General features: G+C 45.2%; 1 protein-coding gene across 1 annotated transcript in view; it reads left to right on the top strand.

Annotated features, from left to right (window-relative positions):
• Nucleotides 1-19,119, top strand: part of LOC311146575 (obscurin-like) — a gene marked incomplete at both ends in the record, with an annotated part of 97,377 nt that overhangs the window by 29,955 nt on the left and 48,303 nt on the right. The window contains 15 exons of the mRNA XM_084183093.1: nucleotides 2,994-3,155; nucleotides 3,313-3,417; nucleotides 4,267-4,533; nucleotides 4,791-5,060; nucleotides 5,248-5,514; nucleotides 5,616-5,882; nucleotides 6,000-6,266; nucleotides 6,385-6,654; nucleotides 6,872-7,141; nucleotides 7,337-7,603; nucleotides 10,739-11,005; nucleotides 11,168-11,434; nucleotides 11,985-12,251; nucleotides 13,556-13,822; nucleotides 14,291-14,557. Of these exons, the coding sequence (XP_084039219.1) occupies nucleotides 2,994-3,155; nucleotides 3,313-3,417; nucleotides 4,267-4,533; nucleotides 4,791-5,060; nucleotides 5,248-5,514; nucleotides 5,616-5,882; nucleotides 6,000-6,266; nucleotides 6,385-6,654; nucleotides 6,872-7,141; nucleotides 7,337-7,603; nucleotides 10,739-11,005; nucleotides 11,168-11,434; nucleotides 11,985-12,251; nucleotides 13,556-13,822; nucleotides 14,291-14,557 (3,747 nt within the window). The remainder of the gene's footprint in view (nucleotides 1-2,993; nucleotides 3,156-3,312; nucleotides 3,418-4,266; nucleotides 4,534-4,790; nucleotides 5,061-5,247; nucleotides 5,515-5,615; nucleotides 5,883-5,999; nucleotides 6,267-6,384; nucleotides 6,655-6,871; nucleotides 7,142-7,336; nucleotides 7,604-10,738; nucleotides 11,006-11,167; nucleotides 11,435-11,984; nucleotides 12,252-13,555; nucleotides 13,823-14,290; nucleotides 14,558-19,119) is intronic.

Genomic DNA, 19,119 nt, shown 5'->3' with positions numbered 1-19,119 from the left:
CGAGAACTAGGGAGGCCTGGTCCACGGGGAGGAGAGACACCCAGACATTTTTTAGGGGGGGGCTCACGACGTGGACGTCGGGGCAGCAGGAGCCCGCGATAGAGCGGTCCAGCGGGTTGACAGAGGAGGCCGCCAGGTTACGGGGGCCACTGGTGTTAAAGGGGAAGGAAAGTGTGGAGGCTCTGCGAGAGGTACTGGGGTGTATTACCAGTCCGGTCCGGCCCGTTCCTGATCCCTGCATAGGGCCAGTGGTGTGTGTCCCCAGTACGGTCCGGCCTGTCCCTGTTCCTCGCATCGAGCCTGTGGTGCGTGTCGTCAGCCCGGCCCGGCCTGTTCCTGCTCCCCGCACCGAGCCTGTGGTGCGCGTCGCCAGCCCGGCCCGGCCTGTTCCTGCTCCCCGCACCAGGCCAATGGTGCGCGTCGCCAGCCCGGCCCGTTCTGTTCCTGCTCTCCGCACCAGGTCAATGGTGCGCGTCGCCAGCCCGGTCCGGCCCTTTCCTGCTCCCCGCACCAAGCCAATGGTGCGCGTCGCCAGCCCGGTCCGGCCCTTTCCTGCTCCCCGCACCAAGCCAATGGTGCGCGTCGCCAGCCCGGTCCGGCCCGCTCCTGCTCCCCGCACCAAGCCAATGGGGCGCGTCGCCAGCCCGGTCCGGCCTGTTCCTGCTCTCCGCATCGAGCCTGTGGTACGCTTCGTCAGCCCAGTCCGGCCCATTCCTGCTCCCCGCACCAAGTCTGTGGTGCATCTCGTCAGCCCGGCTCGGCCCGTTCCTCCTCCACGCACCAAGCCAGGGGTGCGCATCGTCAGCCCGGTCCGGCCAGTTGCTACTCCACGCACCAAGCCAGGGGTGCGCATCGTCAGCCCGGTCCGGTCCATTCCTGCTCCACGCACCAAGCCAGGGGTGTGTATCGTCAGCCCGGTCCGGCCAGTTGCTACTCCACGCACCAAGCCAGGGGTGCGCATCGTCAGCCCGGTCCGGTCCGTTCCTGCTCCACGCACCAAGCCAGGGGTGCGTGTCGTCAGTCCGGCTCCGGCCAGCGGGGCCAGACCGGACCAGGGGTACTTTGGGGGGTTGGAGAGGGAGTGGGGATCGGGTCCAGAGCCGGATCCGCCGCCAATGCGGAGTGCCCACCCGGTCCCTCCCCTGTGGTATTTAGTTGGCGCGGTCGGAGTCCGCGCCTTTAGGGGGGGGTACTGTCACGCCCTGGCTCTGGGGACACTGTTATGTTGAGCCAGGGTGTGTAGATCTATGTTCTCTATTTCTATGTTGGCCTGAGTGACTCCCAATCAGAGGCAACGAGTGTCAGCTGTTTGCTGGTTGTCTCTGATTGGGAGCCATATTTAAACTGTCGGTTTTTCCTTTGTTTTTTGTGGGTTCTTGTTTCAAGTTGGTTGTGTTTGACCGTGTACTGTCACGTTACTGTCTTTGTTGTTTTGATCGCGTTTCGCTCAATAAAGAGTATGTTTGCCTGCAACGCTGCGCCTTGGTCCTCATCTGTTCCCGACGATCGTGACAAAGCCAGTGTGTCTATGTATGCGGATGACTCAACACTATACACGTCAGCTACTACAGCGACTGAAATTACAGCTGCAGTTAGTTTCAGAATGGGTGGCAAGGAATAAGTATGGAATAAATATTTCAAAAACTAAAAGCATTGTATTTGGGACAAATCATTCACTAAACCCTAAAACTCAACTAAATCTTGTAATGAATAATGTGGAAATTGAGCAAGGTGAGGTGACTAAACTGCTTGGAGTAACCCTGGATTGTAAACTGTCATGGTCAAAACATATTGGTACAACAATAGCTAAGATGGGGAGAAGTCTGTCCATAATAAAGCGCTGCTCTGCCTTCTTAACAACACTATCAACAAGGCAGGTCCTATAGGCCATAGTTTTGTCGCACCTGGACTACTGTTCAGTTGTGTGGTCAGGTGCCACAAAGAGGGACAGGAAAATTACAATTGGCTCAGAACAAGGCAGCACGGCTGGCCCTAAGATGTACATGGAGAGCTAACATTAATAATATGCATATCAATCTCTCATGGCTCAAAGTGGAGGAGAGATTAACTTTGTCTCTACTTGTTTTTGTAATAAGTGTTGACAAGCTGAATGCACCGAGCTATCTGTTTAAACTACTAGCACACAGCTCGGACACCCATGTATACCCCACAAGACATGTCAACAGAGGTCTCTTCACAATCCTCAAGTCCAGAACAGACTATGGGAGGCACATAGTACTACATAGAGCCATGACTACATGGGACTCTATTCCACATCAGGTAACTGATGCAAGCAGTAGTATCAGATTAAAAAACAGATACAAATACACCTTATGGAACAGCGGAAACTGTGAAGAGACACACACAGGTACAGACACACGCATACGCACACACAAGCTAGCACACTCACTCTACACACACGTACATTGTAATATTGGTGTATGGTGGTATTTTACATTTTGTATTGTAGATATTTAGTGGTGAAATAATGTTATATGATGTATTGTTTTATCTTTTGTTTTATGTGTGATGTAAGTACCTTAATGTGTTTGGACAGCAGCTAATGGGGATCCCTAATAAATACAAATACAATGTGTTCTTCAACTCATAAAAAGGCTCAGTGCTGTTATCCTTGCAAGGTGAGGTATTGAAAGGAATTGAAAACAGGGATGTCAATAATTTTGACCCCTACATTTTTGCGAAAACAAATATGTTACTTGTTAAACAAAATCTCTTTGTCTGAGTAATTGTATTAGTATAAAATAATATAATCTCCCAATTTTCTTCAGCCTACAATATAGCGCATTATTTGAATTATTTATTTTATACAGTCATTTCTGCTAATCTTTAACAAGGGTGTCAATCATTTCAGACCCCACTGTACATAGCTATAAATCAATGTAAAAGAACAGGCCATATTCCATTCAGCATTAGATGTGTTGAAGACTTTCTAATGTCTCTTTTTATTGTCTCTTGTGCTTCTCGCTCCACAGCCCGAGACATTAAGATAGTGAAGAAGCTTGAGGACGTGGAGGTGATGGAGAAGGAGAGCGCTTCGTTCTTCTGTGAGATCTCTTATGATGAAGTGGACTGCCAGTGGTTCAAAGGCGACACCAAACTCAAAGTCGGTGACAACATCAAGATGAGACAAGAGGGTGAGGAGAATACACACATGTCAATTTTAATTTTAAATGTCAATTTTAGTAATACACAGGTTTTGAATTATTATCAATGATCAATTAGGGCTAATTTACTATTTCATTGTTTTAACATTCAGTACTGTTCTTATAAGTTGCCTTCTTTCAATTAAAGGTAAAATCTATGTGCTGCTGTTTAAGTCGGTGACACTAGAAGACATGGCTGAGATTAAATTCACAGCTGAAAAGGCCTCTTCAACAGCCAAACTGACAGTGAAAGGTAAAGAAACAAGTCTATTTCCAGCATGCATTCCCTATAGCATGGTATTTACGGCACGATATGCTATGCACCATAGGATAGAATAACATGTTCAGGTCAGCACATCACAATATACTGTACATAACAAATTCAAAGAATTAACTAGCACTCATTAAACATGCCAATGGTGAATGCAGTTCTATATCCATAACTCCAATCTGAAAAAGATGATGTCAACTGATCCAGTTAGTCAATTGCTCAGGCAGTCAGTCAGTCTGTCCTCTGTGTTGTTTTCCTGAGGTTTATTTTGGTTCAGCAGCCAAACGTCTGTGGGGATGATACTGCATTGGCCTCTTTTAGACTGGAATTTTTGTCTTTTGAATCCCTGGCCAGAAGGCTACATCCTTAACAATTTGTAGAGGTTTCTCCGGGAATCCATGGTGCTGTCTTTCTTTGACGTACGGCTGCTTAACATCCTCTGGAAACCTGAACCACAGAACCCAGATCCTAGGGTGACCTGACCACCCTCGGGAGCTTGCTCTCGTGTTGTTTATGGCGATCCCTCTGTACCAGGCCAGGAATAAGAAGGTCATGCAGTGGCTATCCGAGCCCCTCAGGATGTTGGAGTTGATGGAAGACAGCACATGAGAAATCACTGTTCCTTGGGGGAGCCTGTGGATGTGAATTGCACAGGGAGATGTGGAGTTGTTTTCTTTGGCGTGCTGACCCCTGTTGAGTACTTTCTGTTCCCTGTAGACTGTTAGTTTAGTGCTGTTTACTGCTTTGATGTATGATAGTGTTTTGATATGCTTCTGTGGTACTGCTAAGTATGGCTTCCTTGTATTGATATGGTTGTTATTGTTACTGTAGAGCTCCCTGTCCAGTTTGTGAAGAAGCTCAGGGATAAGTTAGCCTTGCATACACACCGTGGGTTCTTGGAATGCCAAGTGTCCCGGGCCAGCGCCAAGGTCAAGTGGTACAAGAACAAGAAGGAGATCAAGCCCAGCAAGAAGCACGAGATCAGCAGTGAGGGTATATACTGCAAACTCACCATAAACGACGTGTGCTCGGACGATGAGGATACTTACATCTGTGACGCCATCGATGACAAGACATCCTGTAAACTTCTTGTGGAAGGTAACAGGAGGAAAACCAGGACATTGTCTATTGTAAACATGTAAGAATTTTCTATGAAGTGTATTTTTATAAAGTATGATGTGGCTTTATAAAAATACACTTACGAATCTCTTTTAGCACGTATCAATACTTCAGGACACAGGACTACAAGTCAATGAGTGAATGGAAATCGCACTCTTAACAGATCCCTAAAGTGTAATTAAGAGTGATTTTACCTTAAGTATGACCTAAACCCTCTGTATCCGTGGTCCCTCTAGAGCAGGTCATCAGCATCGTACGAGAGCTAAGTGCCGTGGAAGTGACCGAGCCCTTCGCCGCCTTCTTCGAGGTGGAGATCAACATCGACTCAGTCAAGCCCCCCAAGTGGACTCTGAATGGTGTGGCCGTGCAGGAGAGCGATGACGTGGAGATGGAGAAGGAGGGCACCATGCACCGCCTCACCTTCAAGAAGACCAAGGCCTCCATGACGGGACCTGTCCAGTTCATGGCTGGCAAGAGCAAGTCTGTGGCCCAGCTCACTGTCAAAGGTCAGAGGCTTCTCCATACACAGAGCATGGAACCAAATGGTTATGTCAGACTACCATGTTCTCAGTGGGTATAGCTGGTTGAAATGACGTTATTACAACCAGATTAAACCCAGAAGTGGGTTAGGAGCATGCTATATGACTTGCCTATGATCAGAGCTGTTTGTTCTTCTTATTCTCTCAACTACAGAGCGCCCTCTTGAGGTGGTAGAGACCATTAAAGATATGACAGCCAAGGAGAAGGGCTCAGCCACTCTGAGCTGCAAGTTCTCCGCCACACCCAAAGAGGTGAGCTGGTTCAAAGGCCAAACCCTCCTGGCTGCTTCAGACAAGTACAACCTGAAACAGGACGCTGTGCGGGCTCAGCTGACCATCCAGAAGCTGACTGGGGAAGACACTGGGGAGTACCGCTGTCAGTCGGCTGCTGCCGAGACCAAAGCCACTCTCACTGTAGAGGGTACGTTTTGTATCGCTTTTTGGTGTTGATTTGACTTCAATGCTGATTCCTTTGCTGAGCATTGATGGTTCAAATGAGATGTGTGCTGTGGGTTATTGCAGTTCGGAAAGTGGAGATCACCAAACACCTGGTGGACGCAGAGGTGGATGAGGACAGTGATGCAGTGTTCACCTGTGAGATCAACTACACTGATGAGGAGGTGCAATGGCTGCTCAATGAAAAAACACTCTTCTCCAACGAGGTCAACACCATCACACACATGGGCAAAGTGCACACGCTCACACTCAAGAACCTGGCACCTGAGGATGGGGGCACCGTCACCTTCAAGGTCAGGGAAATCAAGGAGGCTGTGACCCTAAAAGTCAAAGGTAAGGACTCATGAGCTAATTTGGTCCAAGTGAAAATACTGTAGTGTAGAAGTGGGACTAAAGAATATGTTATACATCTTTGACTGGTGGTTGTGCTCTCCATTTGCATTCCTCCAGAGAAGCGTGCAGTGTTCCTCAAGTCTCTGGATGACGTGGTGGGAGAGGTGAAAGGTATGATCACCCTGGCGTGTGAGGCCTCCAAGCCCAGGGTCTCCCCCACCTGGAGGAAAGATGGTACGATGCTGACCACTGGGTCTAAGTATGAGGTCCTGCACACAGGCAAGTCCCTGGGTCTGATCATCAAGGATGTTAACAAGGAAGATGCAGGGGAGTACAGCTGCGACCTGGGAACTGAGCTTTCCAAGTCAAAGGTCACTGTGAGAGGTGTGTATGATGAAGCTGCATAACTTGCAAACAAATGAGTATAGTGTGCTGAAGCCTCTACAGCAATTGTGTCATCACGTCTTTGAAACAAAAACTCCTCTCTCCACCCTTTATGTAGACCTAAGCATAGGTATCACCAAGCAGTTGAAGTCCATGGAGGCGATGGAGGGAGAGACATGTAGCTTTCAGTGTATTCTGTCACGGGAAAGCACTGACGAGTGTTCCTGGACCTTGAATGGCCAGACCGTGGCTAACGGAGGACGCTTCCAGGTCTCCAGTACAGGTCGCAAGTACATGCTGGTTATCAAGGATGTGACGCCAGCCGATGCTGGTGAGGTGGTCTTCAGCATCAAGAACCTGATCTCCAAGACTACCTTAGCTGTTGAAGGTCAGACGTCTGTACCAGTTGAGGTTCTTACATCAATCTGCATGGGTTTTAGCGTTCATAGTTTTGAGACTTTATTCAACTGATCCCTGAGGTTATCGCAAAGTTGGGTATGTAGACCATTGGGAGAAAATTAACACATTTCTTAGTTTGTTTGTTGCTGTAATTGAAAGGAAATTGAGCCAGGAAATTGAGGAACTATAATTGTCCTTTGTTCCAGGCAAAGCCCAATCTGTATCACGGGAGCTGCAGAGCATTAGTGTAGTCTCAGGGGAGGATGCTGTGTTCACCTGTGAGGTCACACAGACCAGGGCCAACGTCCAGTGGGCCAAGGATGGGAAGGACATCAGGAAGAGTGAGAAGTATGAGATCAGTAAAGAGGAGAGGGTCATAAAGTTGACCATCCACAGTGTCACTGTTCAGGACTCTGGGGAATATAGTTGTGAGGTCATCGGAGGGGCCACTACCAAGGCCAAGCTGGAGATCAAAGGTAAGTCTGACAAGTTCCCTTCACAGACACCTTCAATTGTTTAACGGTTGTTGATTATTGGATATTCAGGTATCATTGACCATGAACTACCACTTTTCAACTGTGACTGCTTTTTAATGTTAAATAACAAAAAATGCTTCCTCTCCTACCTCAATGGTCTCTGCTGTGCTCCTACCTGAATGTCCCTTTCCTCAGAGCCAGTCCACAAGTTTATCAAGGAGTTGAAGGACAGCGAGGCGGAGGAGAAGGGCTCAGTGACCCTGCAGTGTGAGACAGCCCAGCCTGCCTCCAAGCCCACCTGGTCCAAGGGAGGCGTAGAGCTCAAGGCCGGGGGACGCTACGAGATGAGCCAGAAGGAGACCGTCCTCACCCTCACTATCAAACAGCTGGAGGAGAAAGACAGCGGCACTTACACCTGTGATGTGGGCACCGCCAAGATGACGGGGAAGGTGACAGTCAAAGGTAAGACTATGGTCTATATACAGTATAGATCTTTTTTTTATATAGTGCTTTCAATTACTATGAGATCACCAAACAATTTATAGTGAATTGATATGACCTTTGACTGAAATTATTGTATGGTTTTGCACATTCATACTGTATGTTAATAACATTTTTTATGTAGTAATTACAGACACTGTAAATTAAAGATTTGCTGACCTGCTGACTGCTGTGCATAGCAGGGCACAGAGCTTTGAATTTATGTTGAGAATTTAGATGCTTCTTCAAATGTCTTGTGAGCGATTTGGTTGCCTCTGACAACTTTTAATGATCGCTATTTGAATAATACTAGGGGTTATATGAGCCATAATTTGTTTGTGGTCTCTTGGAGCTGACATTGTAACATCTAAGATTGACTCTCCTGCTTGTCTTCTTGAACAGACAACATTCATACGATGCAACTTAACTGAGCATTATTCATGTCCCTTTGTTTTGCCTTACTATATGCTAAATGTTTTAACATTTGGGAGATCATTCCTTCCTACTGTCTAATCCCATTCTGGTTGTTGGACAAGACACACATTATGCTCAGAACAGCATGTGCCCTTGTCTGTGCTTCCCGTCATTGTCTAAGATGTGTTTCATCCAGGTCAGACAGTGTTCATAGTGGAGCCACCCCAGGACGTTGACTGTTTCAAGGGGGACTCTGACATGTTTAGGTGCCTTGTCAGCCCCCTGGACCTGCCCTATCTGGTGCAGTGGTGCCTAGACCAAATCCCTCTGCAGCCCAGCCCCCTCAATGAGATCCAGGTATCTGAGGGGGGAATCTTCTCATTCACCGTGAGGGAGCTGACACTTATGGACTCAGGCACCGTCTATGTGGTGATTGGGGATAAGAGCGCGTACACTTCACTAATGGTCAAAGGTAACTCCCATGGCAGGAGCCATGGTTCGAATTATATGGGGGCTAGAGGGATCTGGGCACCCTCATAACAATCCTGGGTCCCCCTGTCCTATCTAGATCTATGGCAGATCTATAGCTGTAGTAGATACCAGAGATGGAAGTGCATCACTGCATTTTCCCTCTTCTTTAGTTTCTCTGAAATTGAAATGATACTTGCTTGACTTTTAACGTTCATCTAGACTCGTCGTTGCAGTGTGCATTGTAAAATGCACAATTTATGCAATATCATTAGTGACACCCCCCAGGTGGTGTCCTCGATACCTGTGGCACCATTCATACCATCAGATCGCAGTCAACCATACCGTAATGGTCTTTGTTGGTCTTGTTCATCATTCTCTCATCTTTGGGTCCTCAGAGTCAAGAGAGAAAGATTCGATTATTGAAGGATGGATACTTCATGTACAGCGGCATCCCTGATTCTTAGGTGTCCAGTTTATTAGCTCACCAGATTTCATCTATATTTTTCGTAGCCAGACTATTATTCATATTCGTATTACGGACTACAAAGGGAAACCCAGCCGCGAGCTGCCCAGTGACGCAAGTCTACCAGACAGGCTAAATGCCTTTTATGCTTGGTTCGAGACAAGCAACACTGAAGCATGCATGAGAGCACCAGCTGTTCCGGACGACTGTGGGATCAGGCTCGCCGTAGCCGATGTGAGTAAGACCTTTAAACAGGTCAACATTCACACGGCTGCGGGGCCAGACGGATTACCAGGACGTGTACTCAGAGCATGCGCGGACCAACTGGCAAGTGTCTTCACTGACATTTTCAACCTCTCCCTGACCGAGTCTGTAATACCTACATGTTTCAAGCAAACTACCATAGTCCCTGTGTCCAAGAAAGCGAAGGTAACCTGCCTAAATGAATACCGCCCCGTAGCACTCACATCTGTAGCCATGAATTGCTTTGAAAGGCTGGTCATGGCTCATATCAACACCATCATCCCGGAAACCCTAGACCCAATCCAATTCGCATACCACCCCAACAGATCCACAGATTACGCATTCTCAATCGCACTCCACACTGCCCTTTCCCATGTGGACAAAAGGAACACCTATGTGAGAATGCTGTTCATTGACTACAGCTTAGCGTTCAACACCATAGTGCCCACAAAGCTCATCACTAAGCTAAGGACCCTGGGACTAAACACCTCCCTCTGCAACTGGATCCTGGACTTCCTGACGGGCCGCCCCCAGGTGGTAAGGGTAGGCAACAACACATATGCCATGCTGATCCTAAACATGGGGGCCCTTCAGAGGTGCGTGCTTAGTCCCCTCCTGTACTCCCTGTTCACCCATGACTGCATGGCCAAGCACGACTCCAACACCATCATTAAGTTTGCTGACGACACAACGCTGGTAGGCCTGATCACCGACAACGATGAGACAGCCTATAGGGAGGAGGTCCTTGACCTGGCAATGTGGTGCCAGGAAAACAACCTCTCCCTCAACGTGAGCAAGACAAAGGAGCTGATCGTGGACTACAGGAAAAGGAGGGCTGAACACTCCCCCATTCACATCGACCAGGCTGTAGTGGAGCGGGTCGAGAGTTTCAAGTTCCTTGGTGTCCACATCACCAACAAACTATCATGGTCCAAACACACCAAGGAAGTCTTGAAGAGGGCAAGACAATGCCTTTTCCCCCTCAGGAGACTGAAAAGATTTGGCATGGGTCCCCAGATCCTCAAAAAGTTATACAGCTGCACCATCAATGATTATGCTTCTATTGTGTCCTGGAAAATAAACTAAGAAATGATTCCTATCTGAAAACTATTCTGAATATTGTTCATGTGTAGATGGGTACCTGAATGCAAAGCCATTGTTGCATAAGTGCTGCCAAAAGCTCAACAAATGCCTCTCTCTGTATGCTGCTTATCCTTTGTGCACTGGAAGGATTTCATTTTGTTTTGTGGTGGTGTTCAGCTGTGAAGACCATGTTTATTTCTGTACTGGTTTGATTACTATCTTCATTTAACAAGTCATCTGTTTCATTGACCCACCCAATCATTCGAATCATCTTTCATGCTGTTCCAAAGGACAGCATGAAAGCATCTGGATCACTATCATCGTCCATTACCCATTGTTTCTCCACCATTTTGCTGCTTTTCCACTTCCATCACAACTGAAGATTTCAAAGAGAATGTTTTGACTGATTGTTAATGAATTTGGGCCTGTTCTTATTTTTCTAGCCTTGCCTGCCAGCTTTAAACAAAAGCTGATGAACCAGCAGGCCAAGGAAGGGGAGAGTATCACTCTCTGTTCTGTGTTATCCAAACCTGGGGCCAAGGTTCAGTGGAAGAAAGGCACTGAGAATCTCAAAGCTGGAGATAAATATGAGATAAAGCAAAAAGATGCCTCCTGCGAGCTTCAGATAAAACATCTGAAGGTTGAAGACAGTGGAGAGTACTCCTGTGAGTGTGGAGACCAGAAGACCACAGCGACTATAAACATCAATGGTATGGATACATAGTCTTGGTCAATGGGAATGTTGGGAAGTTTGTGTTTACAGGGGCTCAGTCACTCAAATTGATATATGTAGTGTCATGTGTTGGTAGAAAACATGTTTTTAGTTATTGTAAATACAGTATAATTGCATATTTAATCCAATGGTTTGTTAGCGTTACCTTTGACCTTCAAACACAAGCTGGAGAACCAGGAGGCTAAGGAGGGTGGCAGTGTTACCCTGCACTGTGAGCTTTCTAAACCTGGGGTCCCTGTGGAATGGAGGAAGGGAACACAGGTGCTGAAGTCTGGAGAAAAGTACCATATGAAACAGAAAGAATCTGTGAGTGAACTCCTGATCAGCAAAGTAGTACCAGAGGACAGTGGAGACTACAGCTGTATGTGTGGAGACTTGAAGACTACAGCCAGTCTCAAGATTAAGGGTAAGAGGCAGATTGTTGTCATTGAATAGCTACTGTATGTTCCGCTGAAGTTGTTCTGTACTGTCTTTTTCAGTGCCATTATCAAGTTTCAAGTGTGATTCAGTAGATTATTTTTAAGAAGTTGGTTTGGTATAATGGCTTTGATTGTGTTGAATAGGTATAGTTGTCATCTTGGCTTTGTTTAATTTTGTATGTTTTTGTGATTCAGTGTCAGCAGCAGGTTCTGCATTGCCTGAAAATCCAGTGTTTAAGCTTAGAAGTATTCCCAGCCATTTGTCTATGACTGTCTCTGTTTGTTATCTGTCTCCGTCCAGTTGATCTTTGTGTCTTTGTAGTCTGTGTGTTTTCATTGTTTTGATCATGTTGTTAGTCTTTGTTAGTGATCATTCTGTCTCTGTTTCTGTGTTTGGGTTCATTATTTAAGTACCTGTTTTTTAAACTGTGCCATTCTCATGGTTTTAGAGGATGCACTCATGTCTGATTGCCTCATATGATTGGTTAGGCCTATTGTTTTTTAATGTATTTTATATGGTTTATTTTGAATCCCCAGCCCAACCTGTTACATTCAAACAAAAGCTGGGGAACCAGGAGGCTGAAGAGGGGGGCAGTGTTACCCTGCACTGTGAGCTCTCTAAACCTGGGGTCCCTGTGGAATGGAGGAAGGGAACACAGGTGCTGAAGTCTGGAGAAAAATACCAGATTAAGCAGAAAGAATCTGTGAGTGAACTCCTGATCAGCAAAGTAGTACCAGAGGACAGTGGAGACTACAGCTGTATGTGTGGAGACCAGAAGACTACAGCCAGTCTCAAGATTAAGGGTAGGGTGACACTTGTTGTTACTGTATGCACACAAATGTTGTTTAACACTTTCTTTTGAGTCATTATCATTATTGGCATATGCATATTATTATAATTTTAGGAATCAATATTGTTTTCCTCAGAAATATGATTTTGTCTTATTTGTCTTTGTGCTGTATGTTCCTACATATGATCTGTCTCTGTCTGTGTTTTGTCTCTATTTCAGTTCAGTTTTGTCTTTGCGTGTGGTCTGTCTCTGTCTTCAATTTGTCCATCTGTGTGTGTCTTTCTGTTGATCCAACTCTTTTTGATCTGTTTTGTCAAATGTTTTGGACTGCACAATTGCTCCTGAGTACGGTCATATATTGGCAGAACAGGAAATATCCAGCTTTACATATTGCCTACATGTCTCAGAGTTTTGTTCATTTTGGTCACTTTGTCTCTGTGTTTGGATTACCTGAGCTTTGAACCATGTCATTAGCTAGGTTTCCATCCAACTGCCGACAGATTTTCATGCAAATATAAAACAATCTGCATAAAGAAAATATGCACATTTTCCTACCAGTGGTGTATTTCCACCAAACGGACTTGTTGCTGATAAAAGTTAGTGCGTGATGACATAGTGCACACAAAAGTAACTTTTTCGCTTCAGTTTTCATATACCGAATAAAAATAGAAAGTTCAATGTGTTTCCATAGCATTTTTAATTCTACCGACAGTTTTGTCGCAAAAACTGTTGCGTTAAATAGCAAATGTGCTTACTCTGGTCTTGGTACGTGCGCTCTAGCAACAGCTCGCAGATACAGTGTGGGTAGGCTAGTCTACTCTTTGAGATTATTATTGATAAGAGCGAGAATATTTTTATTTGTCAAATGGCATCGATCATCATCTCACCAGAATAAGACCCTCAATATTTATTGGAAAGTAGCATCAAGATCACCATGCACTTTTACCACCCTTTGAAGTTCATCATAAATTATTTTGTCTGTAGCCTAATAAATGGCATGGTTTCCTGAGTCGTAGTGGGAGGACCACACACCATATCATCGCTTGACTCCAAGTTTACTTCGATATGATGGTTATTATATCAATTTTTGCGCAAATAGGCGTTTCCACCACCATTTCTCACATAATTCATTTTACTGACACAAAATGATCCCACCATGTCGAACGAACAAATTATGTTGGCATTTATAAAATTGTACAAAAGATACCTGTTTCCATCACAGCTGTTGTGATTTTAGATGTTGGTTTAGAAGTTGCACTCATGTCAAATTATTTTTCTGTTTTATATCAAAATACATGGTAATGTTTTAATCCTCAGCCCAACCAGTGACGTTCAAACACAAGCTGGAGAGCCAGGAGGCTAAGGAGGGGGGCAGTGTTACCCTGCACTGTGAGCTTTCTAAACCTGGGGTCCCTGTGGAATGGAGGAAGGGAACACAGGTGCTGAAGTCTGGAGAAAAGTACCAGATGAAACAGAAAGAATCTGTGAGTGAACTCCTGATCAGCAAAGTAGCACCAGAGGACAGTGGAGACTACAGCTGTATGTGTGGAGACTTGAAGACTACAGCCAGTCTCAAGATTAAGGGTAGGAGGAAGACATGTTATTAACTATTTATCATACTGTATATGCAAAGCTGTTGTGCTTTCGTCCCCGCGATGCCCTGTTACTGGTATACAATGTTTCAAATGGAAGTTCAGTGTATTGTCAAGCAGAATGTTTATTTTATTTTTATATATGGGTGTCCAGCAGTTGTTGATTATGATGTTGATTTGTTGGTTGACTTTGTCATGTTTAAGGAACTGTAATGTTATGTCTGTCTTTTTGTTTGTGTCTCTGGGTGTCTGTGGGTAGTCTGTTTCAGTGTTTGTGTGTCTTTGTGTATATTGGTTTGAGTCATGGTGTTACAGATTGGTTGTTTCTATAATTTGTTTGTATTTGTATTGCTTTGTTCCTTGTTCCTTTGTGGGTGTTCCATTGACTATGCAATGGTGATTTTAGTTGTTCGTTTTTTTTACACTTTCATTCACAACTAACCCACTAATGGTTCCACAGCCCAACTTGTGACCTTCAAACATAAACTGGAGAGCCAGGAGGCTGAGGAGGGGAGCAATGTTACCCTGCACTGTGAGCTCTCTAAACCTGGGGTCCCTGTGGAATGGAGGAAAGGAACACAGGTGTTAAAGTCTGGAGAAAGGTACCAGATGAAACAGAAAGAATCTGTGAGTGAACTCCTGATCAGCAAAGTAGTACCAGAGGACAGTGGAGACTACAGCTGTATGTGTGGAGACCAGAAGACTACAGCCAGTCTCAAGATTAAGGGTAAGAGAAAATTGGTTATAGACAGGTTATAACTCAGTCTTAGAAACAGATATATACTACAGATTGTGTTTCTTGCTATGTTTTTATATGTATGTAAACATTGTCTGTGCACAATGTCACCTTTGCTTAGAGTGGCCTGTCCTTATTTTGGAGTCTCTGCTTCCCTTTGTGGGCTTGCCTTTTGTGAGCATACTCAGCTCAGAGTTGGATCTAAAGTGAAATGTTTCAACCCCCAGCTCCTCCAGTCATTCACAAACAACAGGAGACCAAAGAGCCCCATAAGGCGACAGTTGAAAAGAAGACAGTAGTAGAAGCCCATGATAGGAAAAGATGAGATATGCTCTCTGTTGAGATCATTCTGGAGTTTAGCTATAGAATATTGAGTTATTATGGTGTTTAGTCATTGCTTTGAAGCCTGCTGTTCCTGCTGCCCCCAAACCAGAACCCCAGAAGGAGTCAGTTGAAAAGACAGTAGTTGAAAACTATGGTAAAAAAATATATTTCTGGTTACTTGTTGAAGTAAAGTTGTTTAGTTATTATGGTGTTTTGTAATAGTCTGCGGCCCTATTGCTCCTGCCATGCCCAAAACTGAGCCTCAGAAGGAGACAGTAGAGAAGAAGACCATGGTAGAAGCCCCTGGTAGAAAAATATGAGCTTCACTATATATACGAAAGTATGTGGACACCCCTTCAAATTAGTGGATTCGGCTATTTCAGCCTCACCTGTTGCTGACAGGTGTATAAAATCGAGCACACAGCCATGCAATCTCCATAGACAAACATTGGCAGTAGAATGACCTTACTGAAGAGCTCAGTGACTTTCGACGTGACACAGTCATAGGATGCCACCTTCCAACAAGTCAGTTCGTCACATTTATGCCCTGCTAGAGCTGCCCCGGTCAACTGTAAGGGCTGTTATTGTGAAGTGGAAACTTCTAGGAGCAACAACGACTCAGCCGCGAAGTGGTAGGCCACACAAGCTCACAGAACGGGAGCACCGAGTGCTCAAGCGCGTAGCTCGTAAAAATCATTTGTCCTCAATTGCAACACTCACTTCCGAGTTCCAAACAGCCTCTGGAAGCAATGTCAGCACAATAACTGTTAGTCGGGAGCTTTATGAAATGGGTTTCCATGGCCGAGCAGGGCTCTTTTTCATGGTTCAGGATAGGCCCCTTAGTGAAGGGAAATCTTAATGCTACAGCATACAATGACATTCTAGATGATTCTGTGCTTCCAACTTTGTGGCAACAGTTTGGGGAAGGCCTTTTCCTGTTTCAGCATGACAATGCCCCAATGCACAAACGAGGTCCATACAGAAATGTTTTGTTGAGATCGGTATGGAAGAACTTGACTGGCCTGCACAGAGCCCTGACATCAACCCCATCGAACACCTTTGGGATGAATTGTAAAGCCAACTGCGAGCCAGGCCTAATCGCCCAACGTCAGTGCCCGACCTCACTAATGATCTTGTGGCTGAATGGAAGCAAGTCCCAACAGCAATGTTCCAACATCTAGTGGAAAGCCTTCCCAGAAGAGTGGAGGCTGTTATAGCAGCAAAGGGGGAACCAACTCCATATTAATGCCCATGATTTTGGAATGAGATGTTCGACGAGCAGGTTTCCACATACACTACATGACCAAAAGTATCTCTTGTCTGTTGAGCTCATATCTGTGCATTGTCTGTCACAGCAATGTAAATACTGTATTCTGGTGTTGCTGTAAGTAATTGTGTTTTTGAATCTGGTGGATAATTGCAGTCAGATAGGAACTGCTGCTCGTTGGCCTATCTGTTCAAGTGAACATTGTTTGTGGCTTTGTCACTGTGTGGCTCATTTGTGGGGTTTGTGCTTCATCTTGTGATCCTCTTAGTATGTGTCAAGTAAGGGTTTTCTTACTTGACATATTCCAAAAAGTTTTTGCTTGGTCTTATTTGTTTTCCCCTGATTTGAATGGCGGTGTGTGTCTGTTTAAAAACGTTTTGTTATATGTCGTCAGTGGAGACTGGTGGGAGGAGCAATAGGAGGACGGGCTTATTGTAATGGCTGGAATGGAATTATTGGAACAGAGACAAATGTGGTTTCCATATGTTTGATCTGTTCCATTCATTCCATTCCAGCCATTACAATGAGCCCGTCCTACTATAGCTCCTCCCACCTGCCTCCACTGTATGACATAATTTAAATTCACATTTATACTGTCACATGATTTATTGCGTTATCTGCTTTCTAGAAACTGATTAAGTTCAATTATATACTGGTAGTCATTTTGGTGTTTTGTCATGGTCTCTAAGCCTGTTTTTCCTGCCACCCTGAAATTGGAGCCCCAAAAGGAGGTGACAGAAAAGAAAGGTAGAAATGAAAACAGTAGAAGGACCTGGTAGGAAAGATGAGCTGTGTGTAGTCTGTCGCATCAATTCAAATACTGCTGCTCTTTGGCCTATCTGTTCAAGTGAACGTCATTCATGGCTTTAGCATTGTGGGGCACATTTTGGGGGCATATAGTCATTTTAGTGTTTTGTCATCATCTCTAAGCCTGCTGCTCCTGCCACTCCCAAACCTCAATTGTGGCTTTAGCATTGTATGGCTCATTTTTGGGTCTCTTCTTCATCCTGTGGTCCTGTTAGTGTGTCCAGTAAACGTATTCTGTTTACTCTTTGTCCCTCACTTGCAGTGTAGGCTATGTATTGGCAGTCTGTGTCACTGGTTTCTCTCTTTGAAGACCGTTGTATGAAATTGGGAATTCATGTTCATGCTCTCATGCTTTTGGTTTAGCATTCTGCTTACTAGACAGATGATGAAGTTAAATCATATACCGGTAGTCATTTTGGTATTTTGCCATAGCTGTGAAGCCTGCTGCTACTGCTGTCCCCAAACTGGAGCCCCAGAAGGAAGAGACAGTAGAAAAGAAAACCGAAATAGAAGCCCCTGGTAGGAAAAGACAAACTATATGTTTGTTGAGCTCATACAGTGGGGAGAACATGTATTTGATACACTGCCGATTTTGCAGGTTTTCCTACTTACAAAGCATGTAGAGGTCTGTAATTTTTATCATAGGTACACTTCAACTGTGAGAGACGGAATCTAAAACAAAAATCCAAAAAAATCACATTGTATGATTGTTAAGTAATTAATTTGCATTTCATTGCATGACCTGATCACCTACCACCTACCAATCAGTAAGAATTCCTGCTCTCACAGACCTGTTAGTTTGTCTTTAAGAAGCCCTCCTGTTCTCCACTCATTACCTGTATTAACTGCACCTGTTTGAACTCGTTACCTGTATAAAAGACACCTGTCCGCACACTCAATCAAACAGACTCCAATCTCTGCACAATGGCCAAGACCAGAGAGCTGTGTAAGGACATCAGGGATAAAATTGTAGACCTGCACAAGGCTGGGATGGGCTACAGGACAATAGGCAAGCAGCTTGGTGAGAAGGCAACAACTGTTGGCGCAATTATTAGAAAATGGAAGAAGTTCAAGATGACGTCAATCACCCTCGGTCTGGGGCTCCATGCAAGATCTCACCTCGTGGGGCATCAATGATCATGAGGAAGGTGAGGGATCAGCCCAGAACTACACGGCAGGACCTGGTCAATGACCTGAAGAGAGCTGGGACCACAGTCTCAAAGAAAACCATTAGTAACACACTACGCCGTCATGGATTAAAATCCTGCAGCGCACGCAAGGTCCCCCTGCTCAAGCCAGCGCATGTCCAGGCCCGTCTGAAGTTTGCCAATGACCATCTGGATGGTCCAGAGGAGGAATGGGAGAAGGTAATGTGGTCTGGTGAGACAAAAATAGAGCTTTTTGGTCTAAACTCCACTTGCCGTGTTTGGAGGAAGAAGAAGGATGAGTACAACCCCAAGAACACCATCCCAACCGTGAAGCATGGAGGTGGAAACATCATTCTTTGGGGATGCTTTTCTGCAAAGGGGACAGGACGACTGCACCGTATTGAGGGGAGGATGGATGGGGCCATGTATCGTGAGATCTTGGCCAACAACCTCCTTCCCTCAGTAAGAGCATTGAAGATGGGTCGTGGCTGGGTCTTCCAGCATGACAACGACCCGAAACACACAGCCAGGGCAACTAAGGAGTGGCTCCGTAAGAAGCATCTCAAGGTCCTGGAGTGGCCTAGCCAGTCTCCAGACCTGAACCCAATAGAAAATATTTGGAGGGAGCTGAAAGTCCGTATTGCCCAGCGACAGCCCCGAAACCTGAAGGATCTGGAGAAGGTCTGTATGGAGGAGTGGGCCAAAATCCCTGCTGCAGTGTGTGCAAACCTGGTCAAGACCTACAGGAAACGTATGATCTCTGTAATTGCAAACAAAGGTTTCTGTACCAAATATTAAGTTCTGCTTTTCTGATGTATCAAATACTTATGTCATGCAATAAAATGCAAATTATTTACTTAAAAATCATACAATGTGATTTTCTGGATTTTTGTTTTAGATTCTGTCTCTCACAGTTGAAGTGTACCTATGATAAAAATTACAGACCTCTACATGCTTTGTAAGTAGGAAAACCTGCAAAATCGGCAGTGTATCAAATACTTGTTCTC

This window comes from Coregonus lavaretus, assembly GCF_964263955.1.
Source record: "Coregonus lavaretus genome assembly, chromosome: 19".
In the NCBI taxonomy this organism is placed as follows: Eukaryota; Metazoa; Chordata; class Actinopteri; order Salmoniformes; family Salmonidae; genus Coregonus; species Coregonus lavaretus.
This window is presented reverse-complemented; position numbering and strand designations above follow the sequence as displayed.